The following is a 25,618-nucleotide window of genomic DNA, read 5'->3' on the forward strand; positions in this document are numbered from 1 at the left end:
CAGAGGCATGCAAGGCTCGTGGGTTGGGTATGAGTTGTCACAGAGTGATAGTCATTCTGCTAGCTTGCGCTGGCGGCAACTCAACCGGCGAGCCAGGTCGCGGTTGAGTGCTATAAACCCCTCGGCAAGGCCCATGCAGCCCGCCATGCAGGGGATGACAAACCATCAGCAACACCGGCACACGGGCACAGGCTTCTAGCGGCACGCCCCGTCACGCCCCGGGGGCCTAGGTAGTTGCGCCGTGCCGCACACACGATATCACCCGACAGTTGCTTGGTCGGACTGTCCCTTCTTGTAATGTCGCATTCATAATGTGCACACCGTCTAGCACGCCCCAGCGCTGGTGGCCGGAGCCCGTGCCTCGCTCCCGAATGGGGGTAGACGTGGGGCGATTGTCCGTCTACCGATTTTGTAATCAGTCATTTGCGTGAGGCGATGGGCCTGTGCGGCTCGCCTAGTCTCGGTGTGGTGGAAAGGGACGCACACTCCCAACCTTGCAACGCAACAATAAGCACGCTTACGCACGTTGTGCGCCACGCAGGCTCAGCCGGACAGTCCGTGCGCACACCAAGCCCGCTTTCCTAAAGTCTACTGCCTAGTATACGGTAGCTTAGCTCACACGGTTGAAATGAAAGAGCACGAATGGCGACCCCGCAATTGATTGCAGCGGGCCTGTCGCCAACCAGCCTCCAAGCACCAACACTTCATTCACCGTATCAATCTGAGAGCTCTGCGCGTCGCCCTCGTGTGCCCGTTGCCTAAACGCAGCCTTCAGCTGCAGCATACTAATCGACACGAGCATGAATCTGCCAAACTTGTCGCACTCACAACCCCCTATTAAACGTGTCATGCTGGCAACTCCCGGGCATTGGTCTAGCCTTGATTCGCTGCAACCGACCTAACAGTCCTGCGCTATCTTGCACACACGAGTGCAAAGCACGGCCCGCACATGCCTGATTCGGCATGTTGGGTACTCGAGTAAAATGGTATCCTGTGCCCCCGCCCCGTGCCCGCCGCCCGTTTCCGTCAACTCGCCAAGCAACGCACTTCAAGTGGCCTGTCCCCCCACTCCGACAGCCCCAGTCCAACCACAAACACTACATTATGAGCTGCGCTCTCTCGCTTTGAACACACCGAATGCACGCGTCCACCCTGCCTCCTGCCCAAATACACGCACACGTGCAAAATCTGTCCTGTTCCCTTTCAACAACTCACTCGCACACACACACACACACACACACACACACACACACACACACACACACACACACACACACACACACACACACACACACACACACACACACACACACACACACAGGCACGCGCACACGCATACATACACAATTCATGTCCACGTCACGACATGTCTTCTACTTGTTGGCCTTGGCCAGGTCGCGGTTGGCGAAGGCGCCTGTGGGCGTCCGCCCGTACCTGACCTGGTCCGCCATCTGCCGGCCCAGCGTGCGGTCCCCCGTCTGCCAAGGCAGCGTCCAGCTAGCCCGCTTGCCCGTTGACCCCAGGCCGCCCGTGCTGCCGCCCGCGAAGCCGCCGCCCGCGAAGCTGCCGCCGCCGGTGGTGATGGGCGGCAGCTGCCCCGTGCCGGAGGGCGAAACCGGGGCGCTGCTGCTGTAATAGGCGGCACCGGCGGAGTCCGCTGGTTGTTGCTGGCTGGGGCTGTGGGCGTCGCTGGCGAGCTGCTGGGAGTGGTGGCTGTAGCGCCCAGTGGCGCCGCCGCCGCCGCCGCCGCCCGGCTGTAGCAGGCCGCTGCCGCCGCGCATGGTCGCCACGGCGCTGTGGGTGATGTTGGTGCCGTCGTAGGTGGCGGGCGGCACCTGTAGGGGTGAGGTACAGGTGTGTGTGTGTGTGTGTGTGTGTGTGTTGATGCGTGTGTGTATATATATATATATGTGTGTGTGTGTGTGTGTGTGTGTGTGAGCGCGGATGTCATCCAGCAAACGCACGCACCGTATTCCGCAATGCCCTTTAACACACGTACACACATGCACGCACACTCGTCCATGCGCACCTGCTTCTCGTGCAGTGCGGGGTTGACCGGGTTGAAGAACTGGCCCGTGGGCGTGCGCTTGTTGTTGGTCTGCGCCGCCATCTGCCGGGACTCAGCCTCCTGTCCCTGCACCCACACAGACAACCAGGTTGGCGTCGGCGTTCGAGACTATGGGGTGAAGTTGTGGGCGAGCTGTCATGTTGTACTACATGAGGTGTAGCAATTGTATATGTGTATGTGCCAGTTGCGAGTGAGGGTCGCGCTGCAGCGGCATAGGCGACAAAACCTGCCTGCAACACCCAGTCTCGCCCAGCCAGCCCTGTTGGCACTCACCTCTAGAGCAGTGTACGAGCCGATGGGCCTCTCCACCTGCGGAGCAGCATTGCGAGTGACAGACCTTATGTCTAGGCGCCCCGGCAGCGACAGCAAATGGTGTGCGGGATGCGCGCGGCGGGGGAGGACAGCGGCGCCACTCCGACCCAACGCGGGCAACGCCTGAAGGCCCGGTGCAGTGGTGGCTTACCGGCTCTCGCACGGGCCGAATACCCGTCCCTGCCGTTGGCATAGTCGCTCCATAGATTCGCTTGTTTTCCTACATTCAGGGAGCGGGGTCTCAGTCCCAGGAGCGCCTCCTTCGATGGCCCTTATACGCATGGCGTCCCCGGAGGATATGTGGGCTTACCTCCGAGTAATCGTGGAGCAAGTAGTTGAGATGCTTCCTTCGGTCTGACGACAATGCTAGTTTATCGTGTTGCGTGCAGGCGAACGAGGGGTAGCCCATGGTCCTTGCGCTGTGACTCGATAGGCGGAGCTTTATGATTAGGTTTTGAAGTTGAGTCGCTAAGTATGGAATTGTTAACCTGAACGCTGGCAAGCTGTGCGACTTGTGCATCAAGGCCTGCATCGGTGCGTGCTGCTCGCTGGACGGGAATCGTCGTGGTAACCTATAGTTTCACGTATGCCATAACTTGATGTACTAGCAACTTTGACTGCATATCCCTGTTTCCCGCCTCGCTCGGACCGTCGTCCCCAAACACGAGCTTTCGCGGTGCTTCTTTGGAGCTGATTGGTATCAGCTCACCTTACTTCACCAAAATCACCTGCACCACCATAGGCGCTTTCTCGGCAACGCAGTTGGGCGAGGACCGCCTCGGAAGCCTGAGACGATGGCTGGAAAGCAGTGTATGACGCGGTTGCAAAAGGAGTACAAGAGCTTGTTGAAGGTGGGAGGACTGGCGATGGCGCTAGCGTAGCCGCGACACCGTTGGCTGGGCTGTCGAAACCCCACGCTTCAGCTCCCATACAGCCCCGGGTTGTCCGGGAGCCCAGCTCTGGAGCTGCTGGGGGCTCTGTGCGCCCAGGCCATGACCAGATAGCAAGGCGTAGCCTGCACTGTAGTGAAGCGTTGGCGCATATGAGCTCGGGGTCGCGGTGTCATTTACGAAGGAGCATTCCTGCTCCGCGTATCCGATCGAAAACTCCGGTTCAATGTTGGCCACGCAGGACCCGGTGCCGCACATCACCGCGCATCCCTCGCCCTCCAACCTACTCGAGTGGCACTTCGTGCTCGAAGGCGCCAAGGTAAGGACAGCCGTACACGCACACACACGCGGCAGCACCTGGCGCTGTTAGCTGGCCCGCTCCGTGTCGTACACAGCCATCGGGCGGTGTTGGCGTTGTTCTGGCCATTCTGCGGTGGTTGCGGACTTGGAGTGGGCGGCCAAGCCGATGCAGACGTCGTGCTGGTGCAAGGGAGACGCGGCGTCTGGGTCGGACCCTCGCACCGGCTGCGGCGTGCAGGCGGTGTCACCGGAGCCGGCCAGGCACCCTCTATCCCGGCCGGCTCTGTGGGACCGGTTGCGAGTCTGGACACGCATCCACGCATCCATCTCCCCCATTTCCACCTCGCCTCATGCCTGCCCCATCCTCTACAGGGCACGGAGTACGACGGCGGCGTGTATCACGGCAAGCTGGTGTTCCCCGCGGACTACCCCTTCAAGCCGCCCTCCATCTCGCTGTTCACGCCTAACGGCCGCTTCGCCACCAACACCAAGCTGTGCCTGTCCATGACCGACTACCACCCGGAGGTGGGGCGGGCAGGCAGGCAGCGGGGCGGGGTGAGGGGTGGGGTGGGGGTGCAGCCCGCAGGCGGGCAGCAGCGCGGCAGCAGGGCTTGGGGTGGGGGGAGGCAGGCAGGCAGGCAGACAGGCAGCTGGGCGGGGCGAGGGGTGGGGGGGGGGGTGCAGCCCGCAGGCAGACAGGCAGGCAGCAGGGCGGCAGCAGGGCGGAGGGGGGGGGCGCAGCCCGCAGGCACGCAGGTGGAGTGGCAGGGCGGCAGGGCGGGAGCGGGGCAATGTGGAAGGAGGATGTGGAGGGCTGGGGTTGCCTAGCTTACCCCGCCTTGAATCGGAGCCAGTCGGAGCAGCCTAAACCGGTTCGCTGAATCTCGCACGCGCCCAACCCGCCTGCTCCCCGCCTTGAACTCCCCTCCCCCTACCCCTACCTGCCTACGACTTCACTTCTTTAATTCATCATGAATGTAAGCCCCCTCCCTGCACCTTCGCCTCCGCTGCAGAGCTGGAACCCCATGTGGAGCGTGGGCACCATATTGACGGGGCTACTCAGCTTCATGTACGACACACAGGTGAGGGGGGGAGGGGCAGACGTACGGCAGACGTACGGCAGGCAAATGGCGGGGGTGGGGAGCGTACGGCAGGCAGTTGGCCGGGCAGGGCGGGGCCGGTCAGGCACCGCACGCGCAGCTGCGCAGCGTTGGTGGGGTTCTCCGCGGCTGGGTGGTGTACTGGTGTTGATATGGCGGGGCAGGGCGCAGCGGTCGCGGTCGCAGCGGTGGCGGTGTGGCCACAGGTGCGGTGCGCCCCGGCCTCATCCAGGTACCGTAGTTCACCCGCCCATCCACACACGCCACCAACGGCCCATCCGCCCAGGCCACCACGGGGAGCATCACCACCTCGCGCGCGGAGAAGGAGCGGCTGGCAGCGGAGAGCCTGGCCTTCAACGCCAAGAACCCCACCTTCAGGAAGCTCTTCCCAGCCTGGATTGAGGAGCTCACGCGGCGAGCCACGGCGGCGGCGCAGCCTGCACCGGCGCAGCAGGCGCAGGCACACGCGCAGGCGCAGCAGGAGCAAGCCAACGGGGAAGTGAGTGGGCAAGCGAACGGACACGCAAACGGCGACGTGGCGGCTGCGAATGGGGGAGGAGGGATCTTTGGCGCGGCGCGGCAGGGCGGCGGGGAGCAGCAGAACGGGCAAGCCGGCGGGCGCGGCGGCGCGCCGCCGGGGCGGGGGCTGGGGAATTCGGTGGTGACGCTGGCCGTTGTGGTGGCGGTGCTGGCGGTGGTGTGGGTGAGCAGCGGCAGCGGCGGCGGCGGAGCGCTGTGGCAGTCCATATTCTCACAGGGGGCCGCGGCCGGCGGGCACGCAGGACCCCGCTGAGCCCGTGCCTTCCTCAGCGTGTGAACGTACAACTGGCTGAGGGTAGCAGACGGCAGGACGGTGGTCAGGTGCCGGCGGTACGGTCAGCTCAGTTAGTTGCGCATGAGGTTAGGGTTAGGGCATGAGCACGGTAGCTCATTCAATCAGCGTCGGGCAGTAACCTTTATGCCGGCGAAATGACGATGGTGACGGTGCATGGCGGACGGCGGGATCAACACAGGTTCTGAGCTGCGCCTCCGGGGCCGCAGCGGGCGAGCACAGACAGAGGTGCATAAAACCAGTAGTACGCAACGCGGGGGCTCTAGCATATAGCTGTGGACGCTGCCGGTACATGGTGCTTGCAGAGTGTCTTGTGTGTTCGCAGGCGCGTGTGTGGTATGATGGCAACATAGTGTGCCGGGGGGAAGTGGACGCAGGATGTTCTGTTGGCTTGACACTTTGACGTGCCGTACGGTGGTGCGGGCCCGCCGGGACTGTATGCGCGGCGATAGCTGTCGTATAGGACAGTCAGCAAATACACACCCAGATGCCCTGGCCGGGCGCCCGGAGCGTGAGTGTTGAGTTCTGGTCGGTTCTGGGTGGCCGTGCTCGCTAGTAGTGTTACAGTGGCACTTGTATAGCGATATACACGACACCAAACTGGTAAAGACTATGCCCTATATATGGCTCTAGATCGCCTTCTATACCCATCGTAAGGCACGTACCCGGGACTCCCACGGTCTCCCCGCCGTGTCCCCACGTCCCATACTCCAGTGTTCTGACCGAATACCCGCTAGTCCTCAACAGTGAGGAATGCACATCAGCAAACTTCCAGCCAGCCAGCAACTTGTCGGTACAGTAACTCCGGCGTTCGACCAGCCATGCACTTCTGCAGTTCTGCTCTGCCACTGCAAACTGTTTGTTGTCTGCTTGGGGTACGGGCGTCAGCTGCACCCTATGGGACCTCGCCAACCTGCCTGAACCCTGTCCCATCACACACCCAGATGCCCAGGGCATGTTCCGCAGCAGAATGTGGCGTGGACGGGTAAAGCACAATGCCTTCGCCGCACAGGTCAAACTCCATCTGTAAGGTCCAAAATCTCGCGCTCGGTGTTCTGGCCCTCTTAAATTATGGGGCGTCCCGCCCACAAAACGGCAGCTCTCGTGGGCAAATCAAATGTTCTTCGATGGGGCTGGAGCTCCGCCAGAGCTGGGTGTCGGGTAGCTGCGGGGGTACTGTAGGTAGTGAATGTAGCCTGCTCAGGCTCACACGGGCACGAGCACCTGGGAATGGGTGTGCCGTCTGCGACTGAGGGAGCAGGGCACACGTAAGACTGGTAGTTGGGAGGGATATGGCACATTGGCACTGTGGCTGCTGCCCCGCAGTGCTGCAATACCGCGCCCCTGGCCCATCGCGCCACCATTTGTCCGGAAACTCGCAGTCAGGACATCACCCGCACAAAGCAGACTTTCGGGGCGTTCTTAAGCGCAGTCTTGATGTGAGTGCGGAACAGCACGGAAGACAGCAATCACTGCCCCCCACGAGCTTGCCACTGCTGCCAACCCTAGCACGCTGATTCCTGCGTAGGTAGGCTTGTCACCGAAGGTTTGCTTCATGAACAGATGAGCTCTGAAGCTGAAAACATACCCTGTTTCTGCAGATTTCCTAGCGGTGTACCTCCTATTCCGCAGCACTGCATGGCGTGTTCACATCTCCAGAATGACTTGCCGTGGTTACACACCAAGGACAAAGGAACATGTACAGAGCAGAATTATGTATCACTGCGTGTGTATTACACGCCGTGCTGTTGCGAGCCACTCCAGAAGAGCTGCATGCCTAAGCTTGAGAATACACGTGGCAAACTGGGGTTGCCAAATGTGCGGAGATTGATTATCTCCTGTCCTGTTTTCTACGTTGATCGTCTTCTCTTGGGGGAAAACCGCCTAATCCATCAAACCGCACACAGGCGCGCAACGCGCTGGAAGCAGCGTGCGGCCAAACACACAAGCCACATCATCCAAGCGGAGCGGCAGGGCGGCCCAGTGCAGACAACAAAAACTGCACCGGCACACCCGCGCACTCCCGTGCACTGCCCTCAGTACCACTCCTCCAGGCGCCCACTCTTAGGCCACCGGAGGTTGCACCCGTACAGCGCGTCCTTCGCACACGGACCCGAGTTGACACGACAGTCACACGTGTTCTAGGTTCCGACGCGTCACACCACCGCTTGCATTGCAACCGACGCAACCGCTGCTCCTCACTCCAAAGCCGCTTACATTCTCCCCATCCTCATGCTGCTGCTGCAGCAGCTCCAGAGATGGCCGAAAATTCAGCTGTTAGGTGGAAAGAAGAGGGCGCTTACAGGACGGCGGCCAGGACGGAGTCCAGCTTGGCCTTGGTGATCTCCAGCTTCTTGGCGGCGGAGGCCTGGTCCTTCTCGCGCAGGGCGAAGTCCAGGTCCTCAACGGCCTGGATGAACTCCTTGCGCAGGCCCAGGGCGGCCTTCTTGGCCTCCTTCTCCTTGGTCGAGGCCAGGGTGTTCAGGTCGAAGCGCAGGGTGCCGACCTGGCGGCGCAGCTGCTCGCGAGCCTCAGTCCTGTTGCGAGGGAAGGGGCAGGGTGGTGGGGAGGGAAGGTCAGCATCCCGTGTGTCGGAATTCGTTTTGATCCGTATTATGGTTGCTCCTGTAGCATTTGAACTTTCTTGCGGATGCCCGTACCCAAGCCGTATTAGGTCGCGCTGGAAACCCTGAGCAAGCATATTGGCCCCGTCTCGACGACATCGCGCTCACCAGTAGGACTTCTGGATGAACACGTCCAGGTCAGCGTCGATGCGGGCCTCAGACTCCTTCACGCGCTTCTTGGTCTCGTCCAGGGAAGCGCGAGCCTGGGTGAAGCCCTCGCGGACGTTCTGGGGCAGGTCCAGGTCGCTGCACGCATACAGCATAGATCGCACTTATTATTGAAGCGCTATCCCAAACGATATCGACAGCTGATTGAGATCAGCTGGAAACATGCCGCACCTTTTGCGGGTGCAACATGCCAACGCAAGTCCCGACTTACCGGGCCTCGTAGATCAGGTCGAAGCCGCGGTCGCGAACCGAGCGGTCATCGAACAGGTCGACGGGGGTCAGAGCAAGGGCAGCCTTGGGGGCCACGGCGGCGACAGCGCTCGCCAGCAGACCGCCCAGCACCTGCGCGCAAAGATAACGCCAGATCAGTCCCAGCTCCATTCACAAACGCGGCCTAATGCCCCCACGACATTTCATTCTTGTCTTACCGCGCGGCGCGACTCGCCGGAGGCGCGCACAACCACGGCACCCCTGCGAAACGAAACATTGAAAGCGTGTCAAGCTTCCGACGCTTCCCAGGGCGCATAATCTGCAGATCTAGCGCCACAGCTGCCTTGATAGCAGCATCCTGTTGCTGAGCTGGCTCGTTTACGCTATGGCTGCGCCTTGAGCTCGCTGAAATGCTCACCGGCGGGAGGCCACGGCGGGGCGGGTAGCAACCTTAGAGGCGAGGGCCATCTTTGCTATTAGGTTGAAGTGGTTGCGGAGAAGTGACAGACGATGCTTGCGAGCGAGAGCTGTGACGGAAAACCTGCTTGCCGGAGGCAAAATGGTCGCGCTGCCCATGCCGGCTCGATCTCTGCCGCCGTACCGTCGTACCTTATGCTTGCGGGCTCTCTGGGCGCTGTGGAGGTGCGTCGGCTTGTGCATTTGGTTGCATATGTCTTGGTATGGGCTGGAGGTGCGCGGGGCGGGGTCGCGAGGGCCCAAGCGACCTTTCGCGCGCTCACGCATTTGCTTTCGCGCAAGGGGTCAGTCGCTTGCGCGTCTGTCGAGGCTTTGACAGATGTCTACAGCTTCGTATGGCTGCACAAGAAGCGACATGTCGCCAGCGCAACATGCGTCGCTCGTGCGACAACCAGCGAACCGTTTCGGTGCGGCCTCCCCCCCTCCCTCGTCAGTTCCCGCGGCTTGTCCTCCCCGCCCTCGGGCCTCTAAAATGCCGGGGGCGCAATGACGTGTTGCCGCATGTGACAGAAGGGCAAGAAGGCACTGCCAGGGTCACACGTCACTCCCAACAACAGCAGGGTGCGGCACCTGGCGGCACCTTCAGACGTACGCGCTCGTTAGTCCCCTGGCCCAGCGCAGCATGTTGACTGCAGTCCGGCATGCCCTTCTCCGGACCCCCCCACAGCCGTACAACCTCCCTTCCAAGCTCCCTTGGCTTGAGAGTGCCTCCCTTCAAAGCTTGTATGCCATCTGCTGGGTTCTGGGAATCAGCTGCAACCCACGGGACTTCACCAACCTGCCTCACCACTGTCCCATCGCACATCCCTTCCAAGCTCCCTTTGCTCGCCTGAGAGCCGACAGCGCCCACTCCTGACTCATGCACCCCTATTCGATCCTCCCCTTCGACCTAAAAGCATGAACCCATGGTCACCACTCTCGCATTACCGCATGCATCGACCAATCCAGCCATTGCAGCTCACCCCCACACGAGCAAATGCAAACGCGGCCTCCCGCACGAGCGCACGAAACTCATCTTCGCCTTTCTGCATACCGTACATTCAACGCCAGCCCCAGGCCACTCGAGCTGTGCACGAACTGCCCCTGCCCGTGCACACCTGCACACCACTGCACCCCTGCGCCACCCAGCACTGAAAGGCTGCTCACCGCAATTCGTGGCGCCCACTCCACCTCCCCACGCCTTCACCTCCGGCCCCTCCAGCCCGGCCCCTCGCCCTTGTTCCCCCTGCCCTGCCCCGCGCCGCCCTACGCCGGTCCCCAGTCCCGCAGCACCTCCCACTTCCACGCCACACCGGCCGTGTCGGGCGCCGGCGTCAGCAGCCGCTCCATCTCCTCGCGCGCATGCGGCGGACCCTCCACGGGCACCGGGTGCGCGGCCATGTCGGCACGTGCCGCCTTGGGAGGGGGTGTTGAAGCAGAAAAGGGGGGGGGGGTGTTGGAGAGAAGGGGGCGGGAGGTGCCTTGAAGTAGCGAGGGCGCAAGCAGAGAGGGCGCGTTAGGGAAGTGCAAGTGGGAAGGGTGTCGAAGCAGGTGCAGGTGTGGATGCAACCACCCCTCCCCACCTCGTAAGCCGCCTGCCAGCCCGCCACGGCCCGCTGTAGCGCCCGGGCGTCGTCGGCGTGGCCCAGCATCACCAACAGCTCCAGCAGCTGCCCCGTCTCTGATGGAGCGCGTTTGGATTTGGATTCGGATTTGGATTTCAATGTGGGCGCGACAGGTTGGGGGCGTGACCGGGTTTGGGAATGCCAAGGGTTTGGCACCGAAGAGGCAGCACGGCCGTAAGGCGGACCAGACCATGGCAGGGGGTGCAACATCACTGGGGAGTTCTACAGCGGCGTAACCCGTTCGTTGCCCACCAGGCCCACGCACTCCGCTCAAGGCCCACAGCAAGCCAGGGACCTCCACTCCCCGTTTGCCGCCCTCCCGCCAGTCCGCCGCCCCCATAGGCTACGATCTCCTCCTCGCTCTTCTGCATTGGGTTCGGTTTACTTTGGGCTGGTATCTAAAACCCCACCACGCCGCCCCCACTCCGCCCCCCTGCACTCCGCGCTCCCCCCGCACTCCGCCTCCCCCCCTGCACTCCGCCCCCCTGCACTCCGCCCCCCTGCACTCCGCCTCCCCCCCTCGCCCGCACTCCGCACCTGACAGTGCGGCCGGCCTGGGCGCCAGGCTGTGCAGGTGCGCGCACAGGCTGGCCTCCTCCATGGGTGAGCCCTGGCGGATGCGGCTGGCACCCGTCCTGTGGGCGTGGGTGTGGGCAGGGGGAGAGAGTGGAGGGGCGGTTAGGGGAGGATGCAAATACCAGCCCAAACTAAACCAAACCAAGCTAAAACGAGCGGAGCACAGGCAGGGACAGCCAAGGAGGGCAGCAGGTTGAAGCAAGGTGCTAGCGGTGACGGTGGTGGCGGTGGTGGTGCGGTGGTCGTGATCGCGTTTGTGTTTGCGGGAAACGGATCGCGACTGAGGCTTACGGTCTCCGGGAGACCGGGCGCCACCCCCCGCTTGCAACAGGAGAGCGCAGCGTCCCACACCCACTTCTTCTTTTTGCCGCCCTGCGCGCGGCGACCGCCGAGCGTGGAGGGTGCCCGTGATGAGCCGCCGCCTGCAGCGGAGGAGGCCGCGGAGCCGCCGGCGGCGGCGGAGCCCGGCGGCGCTGTGTGTGTTGCGTCCGTGTAAACAGACAGGCCCGACACCATTGACATGGCGTCGGACTGGGCGTCGAAGTCCAAGCCCGCCGCGTCCGCCTCCTCGTCTGCGCCGCACACATTTTAGCAGCAACAATTGAGTTAGCAGCAACAATTGAGTTAGCAGCAACAATGGAGTTAGCAGCAACAATTGAGTTGCGAGTCGGGGGTCGTTCCGGCGAGTGGGGGGTGGGGTGGGGGTGGGGGGTTGTAAAAACCAGCCCAAAGTAAACCAAACCCAATGCAATAGAGCAAGGAGGAGAGCGTGGACGGGGGTGGGGTGGGGTGGGGATGGGGGCAGGTTGCCGCGGCTGTGGAACCCTCCCGACATACCCCCTGACATACCCATGCTCATATCCTGACAGGCAGTCCCTTCGCCGTTTCAGGACCTAGGAGTTCATGCCTTGCTTGGGAGCTACGGCGGGAATGCCCAATCCCCAGCCGGCACCTCGACACTCCCCAGTCCGTCGTTCTTAGACAGCTTCATTCCCGCTCCCCGCCCGGCCGCCCGCACCTGCCGCCGCCAGCGCCGCCGCCATGGCCAACCGCCGCGCCCGCACGTCTGCCAACCGCTGCCCGTACTTTCGGATCTTCTCAACCGCCTCGCCCGCCTCCGTCAGCAGCGAGCTGGCGCTCTCCGCCGCCGCCGGCGCCACCACCGTCTCCACCAGGTCGTGTCGGCTGTGGGCGTGCGCCACCCGCACCGCCTCGCGCCACTCCCTGCGTACCGTATGCGGCAGAGGGGAGGGCGGGGAGGAGGGTGGAGAGGAGGGTGGAGAGGAAGGTGGAGGGGAGGGTGGAAATCAGGGTGGAGGGGAGGGCAAGGAGGGAATGATGGTGATGGTGCGTGGGCGATGACGCAAAGCCGTGCTTGTATCGGCACGCAAGGCAGGAAGGAACGTCGCAAGTTGTCTTCAGGGCGCAAACGATCGAGCGCAGGAGAATCACCATCAGTGCCATGCGGCCATGCCGTACTGCGTGCCGCACCTGGCGTTGCCGTACGTCCGTACTGCGTTGTCCACGTCACCCAGGTAGTGCAGCAGTACTGCGGCCGCGTCCGCCGCCTGGCCGCCGCCCGCCAGCTCCTCGACCACGTCCGCAGCCAGAGCCTGTGTGTTGACGACACAAGGAAGAACAATATGCGTAAGCTAGAGCGGCGTGTGTGCGGCGAGTGTGTGTGGCGAGTGTGTGTGGCGAGTGTGTGTGTGTGTGTGTGTGTGTGTGTGTGTGTGTGAGAGAAAAAAACAACAAAACAGTGTGTGTGTGTGTGTGTGTGCGTATTTTGGGCGACGAGTGTCATGCACGATTGAACGCTTTTGCTCGCATTGGGGCCAAGATGGCAGCAATCACAGACCAACCCCCGCCCCGTCTGATTGTCAGTGGAACGATAGGAAAGCCCCCCCCCCCCATGATCCAAGCATTTCCGTATTCCATGGATGCCTACCCCGTTACACGTGGAGCTCGCACTGCATTTCTGGGTTTGGCGACGATGCCTTGACTATTGGGACCCATTTCGGTTGGGCTCGGGCACACCAAATCCCCTCCCCTCACCCCCTCCCCTCCCCCGGGTTTGGTTTAGTTTGGGCTGGTATCTACAACCCCCCTCCCCTCCCCTCCCCACACACACCTGCACCTCCTCTGCCGCCATGCCCAGCTGCCCGGCCACGCTGAACAGCTGCCGCCACCTGCCGCCGGCGCGGTAGGCCGCCAGCGCCCGCCGCCCCGCGCCCGCCGCCAGGTAGGTCACCGCCGCGTCGTCGTACCTGCGCCCGCATTTGGGGGTGATGGGCGTCGGGATTGGGGTGCGGGGTTGGAGTTCCAGCAATCTTGCTGTGTGGGACGGCGGCGAAAATGGCACAGCGTTGCACAAGAAAGTCGGGTACTGCCTAAACATGCAGGGCTGGATTGCGCCAGCACATAAACACCTCCAAATGCAGGTTACGAGGGTGAAGGGACCCTACCGAGTCGAGGCCCAGGCGTCAGCTCCAACCCCGCAACCCGCCTGCACCCGTGTCGCCCCCCAGCCACGCAGCCCAACCGCCCCAACCGCCGCCCCAACGGCACTAACCGCTTGGCCGCCTCCAGCTGCTGGCCGTACGCCTCAAGTACGGCGGGCCGGTGCTCTGGGTCGTTGTCGTACAGCTGCAGCAACTGCCGCAGCAGGCCGCGCTCGCGGGCTAGCTGTAGCGCCTGCGGGTTCGTGCGTTGAAGAGCAAAGAAAGCGTGTGTGCGTGTCTGTGTGTGCGTGTGTTAAAGAGCACAAGGAAAACATTGTGTGTTAAAGAGCACAAAGACAACATAGTGTGTGTAGGCGTGTGTGTGCGTGTGCGTGTGCGTGGTGTGAAAAGGAGAACAGAGCGAGTATGTGCGAGAGTTCACGGGTACGGCACGTGTGCGTGTGTGTTTGTGTCCGTGTGTCCACACGAGCCTCGCCCCCCCACCCACCTGGCTGAAGTGCTGCTGCCCCGCGGCCACCAGGTGGCGCAGGGCGGAGGCGTAGCGGCGCAGGTGCAGGTCGATGGCGTGGCGCTGTGTGTGTGTGTGGGGGGGGGGCGGGGCGGGGGGGTGATGGGGAGATGGCGAGGGGCGGGGAGGTGGGGAGGTGGGGAGGGGCGGGTAAGGCGGGGTTCAGGGGCGGGTGAGGTGGGTGAGGTGGGGAGGTGGGGAGGGGAGGAGGTGGGGAGGGGAGGAGGCGGGGAGGGGAGGAGGTGGGGAGGGGAGGAGGTGGGGAGGGGAGGAGGTGGGGAGGGGAGGACGGCCGGGTGAGGCGGGTGAGGCGGGTCCAGGGGCGAGGTGGTTGGGGTGCAGGGAGGATTGTGAAGTTGTGGAGTTGTAGTTAGCGAGGGGGAAGAGGAGAGGCGAGCGAAGGGGAGGCGACGCTGTCAGTGCGACTCGACACGAGCGGTCACTGGGCTCCGGGCTCCCGCCGTTGTGCCATTTACTGCACGCCGGTTGTGACAGTGCTCGCCCGCACACGCGCACACGCGCACACGCGCACACGCGCCCACCACGGCCCCGCCCCCGCCCCCCGCCGCAATGCACTCCGCATAACCCCCCACCTCACCCCACACCACCCCATCCCACACCACCCCAATCACCACCACCTCCCACCACCACCCACACGCCCCACCACCCCACCCCACCCCACCTCCCACCCCAGCCCCCCCGCCCCCGCACCTGCAGCGGCTGCGGCCGCACGGCGCCGAAGCGCTGCAGCTCCGCCAGCGCCTCGCCCGGGTCCTTGTGCGGCGACGCCACCACCACCATGTAGGCCAGGGGCAGGTCGTACAGGCCCAGAGCTGCGTGCGTGCACGTGTGTGTGTGGGGGGGAGGTAGGGGTGGCCGGTTATGTGGAAAACGGAGGCAGGGGTTTGGCAAAGTTGGTTGGAAAAAGCGGTACAAGGGTTGCAAGGTCAAAGCATTGGGAACACGATGCAAGAGGGGGTTCCATGCATTAAGTTTACGAAGTGAAGTCGTAGCCAGGTACAAAGGTACAGGGGGTGGGGTATGGGGCGCGCGGCTGGCGGGGGCCGGGAGCGGCAATGGGCGAGGGTTGATTGCACCCCCCTCCATCCCATGCAGCGCTATCCCAATACGAGTAGTGATTAGCACACAGCACCGGCCGATGCTTCCTCCTCCTTCCTGGGCCATCTCGACTCAAATGTTGGTTTAGCGCTACCGTGAACCTCCCCAGACCCTATCCGTGCCCGCTGTCGCGAGTGGTGTGGTCTGGTCTGGTCTGCCCGCCCACCTGTGCGGTACAGTTCGTCGGCGTCAGTGTACAGCAGCAGGTGCTTCAGAGCCTTGTCAGCCGCCGAGTGGCCGGCGGCTGTAGCAGCGGCAGCGGCACCGGGGGCGGCTGTAGCAGCAGCGGCACCGTTGCCGTTGGCTGTAGCAGCAGCAGCGGCTGCTGTAGCCCCGACGAGCTCGGCCTCCTTGGCGTCGCGGATGGCGCTCATGGCCGCCTTAAGCTGGGGCGGGTCGCTCCTGTGTGGGACGTATGCGTGTGTGAGTGTGTGTGGGATGTGTGTGTGTGTGTGTAAGTTTGAGGGGCGTGTGTGAGACGTGACAAGAGGGGTGAAGGCGTGTGCGTATGCGTGTATGGGACGTGTGTGGGATGTGCGTGGGATGTGTATATAACGTGGACGTGGTTTAGAAACAACAAAACGAAGCTCGCCCACGTGTGTGGGACGAGTGTTGGATGTGTGTACTGGATGGAAACAACAAAGGTTTACGGTATACGTTTGTAAATATAGTATCAGCGTGCCACATGCCATGTAGGCATCCCAGGAGCGGGAACGCGTGGCGATTGCACGGGGTTGCACGCACCACCAAAACCACCCACACACGGATACACGATCACGTGATCTGATAAACAACTGTAAACCGTTGTCACACGCACACACACACACACACACACACACACACACACACACACACACACACACACACACACACACACACACACACTTGTACTTAGTGGGCGGGATTTGGGACGCGTGATACCTAGCTTGTCTGCTGCACGCCGCCTCTCTTATCGCCGTTGCCATTCACATGCCCGTGACACTTCCTCGCTGCCGCCCTATGCCCATGCTTCCACCTTTGCCTATAGGTGAGCTCGACTACGACCAGCGGGCGGGAATCCGGGAATTAGGCGTGCTGGGTAAACGTTGTTTAGCGCGCCCAGGGTGCGGAGCATGGACGCATACAGGTGCATCGCGGGGTCAGGCCGAATGGTCGCCCGTGGGGTTCCAGGCTTATCGCGGGTAAGTATGACTACCTGGGTCACGACAGTCACGCGACGCTCGGTAAAATGGTGGGTATCGGTAAGTAACTCCGTCGCGTCATTGGGCGGGCTTTCGTTTCGTTTTTTTTTTAACACACACACACACACACACACACACATACACACATACACACACACACACACACACACACACACACACAACACACGCACACGCACATACGCACACGCACACGCGCACACCCACACGCACACACGCACCGTGCGAAGGAGGTGACCACCACCTCCAAGTACTTGGCGGCATCCGGCCGCGCCAGCACCGCCGCCCGCACCGCCGCACACACGCCCGTCACCTTGCCGCCGCCCGCCTCCGCCCCCTGCCCCGCCTCTCCCTTGCCCGCCTCCGTCGAGGCCCCGGGCCGCCGCGCCGCCGCCCCCGGCTGCGCCGCCGCCGCCGCCGCCGCCGCCGCCGCCGGCCGCCGCACGCCCAGCCACTCCAGCGCGCCTGCATACGCGCCGCCCTCCTCCAACACACTGCCCGGCCGCAGCGCGAACAGCAGGTCACACAGGTCCGCGGGCCGCGGCACCGCCGCAACGAACTCCGCCGCCGCCGACGCGGCGAAGGCCTGCCAGCCGCCGCCGCCGCCTCCGGCTCCCCAGTCTACCAGGAGGTTGAGGTCCACTCGCTGCACCGCCGCCAGCCGCCACGCCTCGGCGAAGTCGCGGCGGCTGAGGGCGGCAGCCAGCGCCGCCAGCACCAGCGCACGCGGCGAGATGCCCTGTGTGTTTGTGTGTGGGCATGTGTGTGTGTGTGTGTGTGTGTGTGTGTGTGTGTGTGTGTGTGTTAAACGCAAAACAAACGGAACAATTCCGCCACGTGTGTGTGTGTGTGTGTGTGTGGGGGGGGGGGGGGGGGTTGGTGGTCAGTGGCGGTGCCGGCGGCGAACGTTCATCTCGCGGCAGTCAGTGGCGGTCAACCAGGCTGCACGGTGCACGGTACACGATTCCCCAGCGGATCCCAGCTTGCTTCCTCCCTCCGACCCATGCACACGCCTGCCTGCCTCCGTCTCCGTTCCTCTCAACCACCACAACCACCACAACCACCACAACCACCACAACCACCACCGCTCCCACCACCACCACCACCGCTCCCACCTCCAGGTTCCCTCGCGGCATCTGCAACACCACCGGCACGTCCGCCAGCCGCCAGCCACTGCTGCTGCTGCTACTGCTGCTGCTACTGCCGGCTGCTACTGCCGCCCCCCCGGCCGCCTCCACGGGCTCCCCGGCGGGGCAGCCCACCAGCACCGCGCCCTGCTCCACCGCGCGAACCGCCACGTCGCGCGAGGCGGCGGTGGCGGCGTCGGGGCGCATGGCGGCGTGCATGGCCGCCTGCACGTCGCCCTCGTGCCTGTGCGGGGATGGGTGGGGATGGGTGGGGATGGGGTGGGGATGGGGTGGGGATGGGTGGGCATGGGTGGCGATGGGTGGGGATGGGTGGGGATGTTTGAGGATTGCTGTTAGGAGCGCGGGACGGGGCGGGGCGGGGTGGTTGGCGGGGGATTGGGGCGCGGGGCGGGGGGTGGGGGTGGTTGGTGTGGAGAGGAGTAGCAGTCAGGGACGTGCGATTGCAAGTCAAGCAGGATTGTGTGTGCGCATGTGTGTGCACGCCAATACCACCAGATCCCGTCCCTGCACTGCACTGCACTGCCGCCGCACCCGCACACACACGCGGCCGCACCTGTTGCGATGGTGCGAGGCCGGGTCAGCCGTGAGGTCGCGGTGCGTGTAGCCGGGCAGCTGCGCCAGCAGCACCGTGTACAGCAGGTTCTGTGGCGGGCGGGCGGGAGGCAGGGGGTGGGCGCGGGGTTACATTCATGATTTTTTAAGAAGGCGGCGGGGTTACATTCGCGATTAGCTATAGTAATGGTAGACGGTAGCGGGGGTGGGTGGCAGTGACCCCTTGTTTATGGGTAGTTGTTGCGGTGATCACTTTGCCCGCGTCACGCTTGCCTGCGCTGCCGCGAGCCCGCTGCCCCCGTGCCCCCTTTCATCCTTCCGTTGACCGACTCAACACCACAAACACACACGCACACACACACACACACACACACGCTTTTCTTTCTTGTGCTCCTTGAAATCACACCATCCACCCTCCCTGTCTTGGCATGCTTCCGTCTCGTTTTTACAGATACATGTACCCTTCCCAAACCCTCTCTCCCCACTCCCCCCGCCCACCTTGCGTGTGGTGTACAGCAGCGCGGGGCCTCCGGGGCCATACGCCCTCAGCGCGAAGGAGGTCACGTCCGCCGCCGCCACCACGGCGCCGCCCCAGCACAGCCGCCCACCGCGCGTGAGGCCCAGCAGCGGCGGCGCGTCCTGCAGCCCGGGCAGCAGCAGGGGCAGCAGCCGGGGCAGTGAAGCAGCAGGGGCAGTGAAGCAGCAGGGCCAGTAGCAGGCGTAAGTAGCAGGGGCAGTGGCAGGGGCAGTAGCAGGGGCAGTAGCAGGGCAAGTAGCCGGCGCAGTGGCAGGGGCAGTAGCAGGGGCAGGGGCAGTAGCAGGGACCGCAGCCGCGGCAGTAGCCGGGGCGGGTGGGGTACGGGGAGCAGGAGGAGGAGGCGGAGGAGGAGGAGGCGGGGAAGGATGAGGACGAGAATTGAAGCGGCACGGGGCGAAGCGGCATGGGATTGCAGGGAGCGCCGGACCTGGGTACTGGTAGGCGCGCTGTGGAATGTTCACCCTCCTCGTTGATGCTACCGGTGTTCTGAACCACGCACGCTCGCTCACACGGTGCCGCACACGCACACACAAGCAGCCCGGCAAACCCCACAGGCAAACCCGCACACAAACGGCCACAACGCACCTGTCCGAAGGGTGACGACGGCGGCAGCGGCCGCACCACGGCGCAGGGGGCCGGCAGCGCGGCCGCCGCCCCGCAGCCGACCACACGACCCGTCGCCGCGGCGCTGCTATTGCTGCTAGTGCTGCTGCCGTTATTGTTGTTGTTGCTGTTGTTGCTGGTGGTGTTGGCGGTGCCTGGGCCCAGCACGGGGGGTGCCGGCACGAACCTCAGCACGGCCCCGCTGGCCAGCTCCACCGCCGCCCCGCCCGCCACGTGCGGCGCTATGCGCAGGACCCTGCATCAAGGCGCGAGCCCCGCCGGTGCCGCGTGTGCTTGTTGTTTTCACCATGTTGTGTGTCAGGTTACAAGGTGGGCAGCACCACGTGTACAATGGCCGTGTCCAAAGGCGCCACGTGGCTGGCACGGAGCGCGGCACGTGCCGTACCAGCAGTGCACAGACGGTGCCCTGAGCTCCTGTTCCCACAAACCACCTACGCACAGTGCCCACCCCCTTGGTTTGGCCTAGTGTGGGCTGGTATTTACAACCTCATACCCCACCCATTCCACCCCACACACCTGCCGCCGGCGTACACGGGCGGCCGCTCTGTCAGCAGCAGCTCGGGCCGCGGCCGCGGGTCTGTGGGGTCGGCCGGGCCGCAGCTCAGCCACTGCAGGTCCACCTGTGTGTGTGTGTGTGTGTGTGTGTGTGTGTGTGTGTGTGTGTGTGTGTGTGTGCGTGTGTGTGTTAAAGAGCACAAGGAAAACGTTGCGCAAAGACAGTGTACGGTATGCGATGCAGCAAAGCGACGGTTTACGGATGTTACCTGAAGTTACCTCGCATACCTGCTGCGGTGAGCCACCGGTCTTACCAACCGGAAATCGCGCAACCCCCGCTACTCTAACCTCGAGGGGGGATTAGTGTCCACACGCTCTCAAGGGTGCAAACCCATGCATGTGCTCACGGTACCGTGAGGCCCAGGCACTCCTACGATTCCTAGCTCCGCGTCGCTACTCCTGGCCGCTAAGTCCAAGCTCCCGCCCAATCCTCGATGAAATTCTCACCTACGAGCGAATAAGAAAACAACAGAGCACAGGGCGGCAGCAGGGGAGTGTCACGAACAAGAGCGAAGGAACATGTTAGCGCGGCGGCGCGCGCGCGCGCGCGCGCGCGTGTGTGTGTGTGTGTGTGTGTGTGTGTGTGTGTGTGTGTGTGTGTGTGTGTGTGTGCTCATGTGTGTGTGTGTGTGTATCTATGTGTGTGTTTGTGTATGATATCTATGTGTGTGTGTGTGTGCTCATGTGTGTGTGTGTGTGTGTGTGTGTGTATGTGCTGCATTCATGTGTGGCAACGCTGGCGGAAAGCGCTGCGGCCTACGCAATAGCTGCTTTCTTCATTACCTCGGAGAACCTGATTCTTTGGCTTTTGGGAGCCATGTGCCATCCCTCCAAAACACACACGCACCTGCACCAGCACGTCCCCCTCGCCCTCCTCCAGCCCCGGCTCCGGGTACGGCGCCGCCAGCACCAGCAACGACGCAGCGCCGCCGCCGCCGCCACTGCTACTGCCGATACCGGCGCCGACACCGTTGCCACTGCTACTGCCGCTGCTACTGCCGGCACCGGCGGCGAGCCACGTCAGCGCACGGGCGCGGCGGCCGCCCGCCAGGGGCACGTCGAGGTGCGGCACCGCCGGCTGTAGCAGCCTGCCGGCGGCGGCGGCTGTAGCTGCTGCTGCGGCGATGGCGGGCGGCTGTGCGCCCGCAAGCTCGGCCAGCAGCGCCTCTTGGTCCTGGTGGGCGGGGCGTGTGCGGGAGGCGGCGCGGTGTGAGTGCAAAAGAGTGAGGGTGGGGGCGGGATGTCGGGGCGAGGCGGTTACAGCAGGCACAAACAGACACACCGTGCCCGCAGCAGTGCTATTCACCACCGTCCCACCGCGCCGAGCAACCTCCCCAACCCCAATCCCCATCCCGGCCCGCTTGCTGTTCCCCAAGATGGTCTACCGTCTACCACTTCCTTCTGAATGAATGTAGCCCCCTCTCCTCCGCCTCCTCCTCACCTCCAGTGTCTCCTGCCACAGGTCCTCCTCCACCGCCCGAGCCACCGCCAGCCGCCCGCCACTGGTCAGCACCGCCACCACTTCGTCCGCGGCGGCGGCGGCGGCGCCGGCGCCGGTGGGCGGCACGGCGGCGGGAAGCGCTGTGATTGCCACGTCCACAGCCGCCTGTAACGACAACATCGGACACGCACACGGAGACACGGTGAGCCGTCCGCTCGTTCCGGGGAAGACAGCATCAACCTGTCCTCCATTGCAGCACACACGCACCCCATCACCCGCCATCGCTAGGTTTGGGCGGATGCAGGTTTGGGCAGGGGCGGGTGCAGGTGCAGGTTTGGGCGGGTGCAGGTTTGGGCAGGTGCAGATTTGGGCAGGTGCAGGGTTGGGCGGGTGCAGGTGCAGGTTTGGGCAGGGGCAGGTGCAGGCTTGGGCGGGTGCAGTATGAGTACATGAGTAATACGGTGTCGCAGTAAAAGGGACGCCAACTCAGCGACCAAGCTACCTTGACGCTGTGACCAGACCAAGACAAACACTGCAAGGGCATGACGTAAACATCCTCGTAAAATTCTGACGCCCTTCCAACCCGACACAGGGCAGCCCGGCGTGCCTAGCAAGCAGGGGTACGTGTGCTCGGACCGCGACAGCTGAAACTACCGCGTCCCCCCCCCCCCCCCCACGACGTCCGCACGTGAAGCTTGTGATCTAAGTACTCTGCTCTCCATGAGTGGCTGCGTTCTTCCAGTAGCCCCCCCTCCTATTTCGTGGGGCTCGCGCACATAACTTACGCTTCTGCCTGTGCTCCGCTACTTTGGCTTGATTCGGTTTAGTTTGGGCTGGTCTTTACACACACCCCCCTCAGACACACGCATGCCTGTGCTCCTGTATCGCTTTTCCAACCACCGTTGCAACCCCAACCCACCCGCACACACACACCCCAACACACACACACACACACACACACACACACACGCACCCACACCCACCCGCACACACACACCCCAACACACACACACACAACACACACACACACGCACACGCACACACCTCGGGCAGCGCCACCGCCGCGGCGCACATGGGCGGCGGCACCAGCCCCTGCCGCAGCGGGCTCAGCAGCAGCCGCCGGCCGTCCACCACCGCCGCCGTGCCGCGGTCCGACACCGCCGTGTCCCACGCCAGGACCACCTGGCGCCGGGCGCGCGTGTGCGTGCGTGTGTTAAAGAGCACAAACAATACGCGCAGGACAGTGTATGCGATGCAGAGCTACGGCCGCGGGTTACCCTGAGAGTATAAGGTATGTGCGTGTGTGTGCGGGCGTGGGCAGGAGGGGGGGCAGGGTGAGGCGTGGGCAGGGGGCGGGCGGGCTCTTCCCCAGAGTGCAGGAGCCCAAGAGCCAGGCCGCCCGCACACACGCACCTGCTCGTATGCGCCCGCCGGGCTGACCACGTGCAACACGCCGCCGCGCTGCTCGTCCCACCGCAGCAGCGGCGGCCGCCCGCCTGCCCCCGCCGCCGCCGCCTCGACCGCCGCCGCCTGGGCCCCGCCGGGCGCGGGGGCGTAGCGGCGCTCGTGTTTGAGGTACCAGTGCCAGTTGCTCCGGTGCCACAGCTGCGAGGGTAATATTGATAGTTTATGATTAGTTAAGGAAGTGGTAGACGGCAGATAATCTTGGGGAACACGAAAAGAGGGAGGACAGGAAAGCGAAATTGTGTTGTTGCGCGGCCCGACAGATGAGGACACATGAGGACACATGACGACCAAGACGAGCCGGAACAAGGAATGCGGGTATGAATAGCTTGGCGGGCGTTGTCAGTCGGTGGGGGTTGTCAGCCACCACGTGTCAGACACACCAGGCCCACCTGCACAACCCAGTCTCCTGACCCGCCCTCGTCACCGCCGCTTGCGCTGGCGCCATCGCCGCCGCCGCCGCCGCCGCCGCCATCGCCGCCGCCGCCGCCGCCGCGGTGGGGTGCGTTCACCACCGCCAGCAGCTCTGAGTCACAGCTCCATGCCAGGCCCACCACAGGCGCTGCGGCGCAGGCACAGGGCACAGGTGTGGCGGGTAAGGGCGGTCGTTTGCAGATGCGGCGGGTTGCAGGCGTGTGCGGTTGCAAATGGTAGAAGAGACAAGGAGGCGAAAGGGCACGTGGCGCAGCCCAAAGGCCGGAGCACGGGGCCTTGCCACAGGCAGCCACGCCACAGGCAGCCACGCCACGGCTGAGTCCTGGACCTCCACCCCCCAAGTGGCACCACCCTGCACCGGCGAGCCCCTCGCTCTTTTGCTTTGATTCGATTTGGTTTAGTTTGGGCTGGTATCTACAACCCCCCTTCCCACACCTTACCCGAGCCTGGCAGCGCGAACCCGCCGTGCCGGAGCCCGTTCCGCTCATACATCAGCACCGCTGACCCCGTCCCTGAACCGCCGCCGCTACTGCCACTGTCGCCGCCCCATGCTACAGCCGCCGACGGCGGCGCCGGCGCGCCCGCCGATACGGCGGCGGCGGTTGCGCCCGCCGCCGCGACGTACAGGTGGCGGCCGTTCGGCTGCCAGGCGGGCAGCGGCAGCAGGCAGTCGAAAGGCTCGCCTGCCGAGTGAGGCTCCAGCGTCGTACGATCCCAGATCCGTACATGGTACGGTGGCGGCGGCGCAGCCTCTGTTGCGGCTGCAGCGGCTACAGCCGCATCCCGGCATACCACTGCGAAGAACTTCCCGTCCCCCCTCCACGAGATGGCTCCGTCCGCGTACCGCGGCCCGGGGACGGCTGCTGCTGCGGCTTCGGTGGCGGAGGCAGCAGCGGCGGCGGCTGTGGCGGTTGTGGCGGTTGTGGCGGCTGCGGGCGCGGGCGGCCCCAGCGCCGGCGCCTCCAGCATTAGCTCCCACGCCTGCGGTGACGGTGACAGCAAATTCGGTGTTGGCTTCGGATGTTCGGGGCCCAACGCGCTAGGCTTGGGCATATAGCTATCCCCCTTTCCTCGTGTCTTTTGTTTCATCTGTGAATCCGAATTCTTTCTTGGCATCCGGAACAAACTACTACCCCGGTTCCAGCAGCTTGAAACCCACCTGGTTCATGACCAGTAGACTGCCGGCTCCCGTCAGCGCCACCATGAGCTCGCCATCCGGACTCCACTCCACCGCCACCAGACCGCCGTCCACCTGCCCCACCTGCGGGCACACGCGCGGCCGCAACACCGCACGCCGGAATGGGCACGAAAACGCTGCATGCGTGCGGGAAGGCGTAATGCCCAGACGTCCACGGCCGAGCAACGCCTCCCCGCCCCCAAGCCCTTGACCCTAAAACCCCCCGCCCCTCCTGCCTTCCCCCTCGCGTCACCTGCCCTCCCCACGCTGCCGTCCCCCCTCCTCCCCCCCCCCCCCCACACACACACCTGCTCCAGGTGCGGCTGCTCGCCCTCCGCCACGTGCAGCAACGCCAGCGTGCCGCCGCGAGTGGCCACGCACAGCGCGTCCAGCTCCAGAAGGTGGCAGAAGCTGGCCAGCCAGCCGCAACCGCCGGCAGTTGCCGTTGCGGTTGCTGCAACCGCCGGGTCGGCGTCGAGCTCGGCGGCCAGCAGCTCTGGCCCCACGTCCACGCGCCAGACAAACTGTTTGGGAGTAATGGCAGTTTGGCGGGACATGGAAGGTAGCTAAGGGAGTGAGTGGAAGGGACGGGAGCGGGCAGGACGGGCAGGTCAGCTGCGAGGGGATCGAGGCGTGTCGTCGCGCTAGCTGGGGCCGTGGGGGTCGGGAGGCTGTCAAGCGAGCGCGGGAGCAATCCCTCGTGCTTCCCCAACCATAGTCCAATGGCTCATTATGCCAATCGAAAGACCACCGGGTCAAGGGTGATGCATGGGAGGCGCATGCGGCGGGAGCATGGTGCGGACGACGCAGCTGTGCGTGCGTGCGCGCCACGCTGGCCCTCCGGGCCCGCCCCCACCCCATAAGGCCACCCCTAGTCTTGCGCCGCACCCATAGCCCACCTTGAGGGTTTCTCCCACAGAGTAGCACGTCACCACGCCCGTCTCCGAGATTGTGTACATGGTCGATTCGGCAGCGTTCATGCAGAAGCTCGCCACGGCGCCATCCTCCGTTTGGTCCAGCAGCGCGCAAGCATCGCGCTCAACAATAAGGTTCTTCATATTTTCTGCTGATAAGGTTAAGGAATTTACGCGATGGGGTTTAGGAAGCCACGCAAGCTGCCATCGGAGTGGCGGCACTCAGTCCCACTACCAGCCGCCGTAAGAATTTCATAAGCAGGCAAAGTACGTGTTGCTAAAACTCTAGTTCTTGGTAAGCACCATGGGCATTGTCTCACA

The 25,618-nt window shown here is 63.9% G+C and overlaps 4 protein-coding genes across 4 annotated transcripts; 1 reads left to right on the forward strand and 3 right to left on the reverse strand.

Annotated features, from left to right (window-relative positions):
- Positions 1–24: 24 nt before the first annotated feature.
- CHLRE_08g372350v5 (uncharacterized protein) lies at positions 25–2,853 on the reverse strand. The gene is made up of 5 exons (XM_043065057.1): positions 2,691–2,853; positions 2,532–2,600; positions 2,342–2,377; positions 2,030–2,134; positions 25–1,835 (listed from the first exon to the last, which is right to left on the reverse strand). The coding sequence occupies exons 1-5, from the start codon at positions 2,787–2,789 to the stop codon at positions 1,374–1,376; spliced, it is 771 nt and encodes a 256-aa protein (XP_042922058.1). The 5' UTR covers positions 2,790–2,853; the 3' UTR covers positions 25–1,373.
- A 136-nt stretch (positions 2,854–2,989) lies between these two features.
- CHLRE_08g372400v5 (uncharacterized protein) lies at positions 2,990–6,171 on the forward strand. Its single transcript, XM_001701246.2, has 5 exons — positions 2,990–3,231; positions 3,512–3,589; positions 3,943–4,095; positions 4,584–4,652; positions 4,957–6,171. The coding sequence occupies exons 1-5, from the start codon at positions 3,175–3,177 to the stop codon at positions 5,461–5,463; spliced, it is 864 nt and encodes a 287-aa protein (XP_001701298.2). The 5' UTR covers positions 2,990–3,174; the 3' UTR covers positions 5,464–6,171.
- A 42-nt stretch (positions 6,172–6,213) lies between these two features.
- Positions 6,214–9,339, reverse strand: CHLRE_08g372450v5 (uncharacterized protein). Its single transcript, XM_043065058.1, has 6 exons — positions 9,114–9,339; positions 8,923–9,045; positions 8,723–8,765; positions 8,506–8,636; positions 8,235–8,372; positions 6,214–8,039 (listed from the first exon to the last, which is right to left on the reverse strand). The coding sequence occupies exons 2-6, from the start codon at positions 8,970–8,972 to the stop codon at positions 7,802–7,804; spliced, it is 600 nt and encodes a 199-aa protein (XP_042922059.1). The 5' UTR covers positions 8,973–9,045; positions 9,114–9,339; the 3' UTR covers positions 6,214–7,801.
- Positions 9,340–9,483: 144 nt separating this feature from the next.
- On the reverse strand, positions 9,484–25,589 carry CHLRE_08g372500v5 (uncharacterized protein). Its single transcript, XM_043065059.1, has 26 exons — positions 25,283–25,589; positions 24,692–24,907; positions 24,366–24,467; positions 23,647–24,187; positions 23,164–23,333; positions 22,721–22,912; positions 22,352–22,489; positions 21,308–21,472; positions 20,714–21,040; positions 19,828–19,931; positions 19,273–19,546; positions 18,648–18,788; positions 18,151–18,239; positions 17,565–17,820; positions 16,671–17,188; positions 15,417–15,652; positions 14,843–14,964; positions 14,111–14,194; positions 13,734–13,855; positions 13,293–13,428; positions 12,653–12,774; positions 12,180–12,385; positions 11,517–11,733; positions 11,123–11,220; positions 10,544–10,641; positions 9,484–10,376 (listed from the first exon to the last, which is right to left on the reverse strand). The coding sequence occupies exons 1-26, from the start codon at positions 25,439–25,441 to the stop codon at positions 10,227–10,229; spliced, it is 4,983 nt and encodes a 1,660-aa protein (XP_042922060.1). The 5' UTR covers positions 25,442–25,589; the 3' UTR covers positions 9,484–10,226.
- Between the last annotated feature and the right edge of the window lie 29 nt (positions 25,590–25,618).

This window comes from Chlamydomonas reinhardtii, chromosome 8 (assembly GCF_000002595.2).
Source record: "Chlamydomonas reinhardtii strain CC-503 cw92 mt+ chromosome 8, whole genome shotgun sequence".
In the NCBI taxonomy this organism is placed as follows: Eukaryota; Viridiplantae; Chlorophyta; class Chlorophyceae; order Chlamydomonadales; family Chlamydomonadaceae; genus Chlamydomonas; species Chlamydomonas reinhardtii.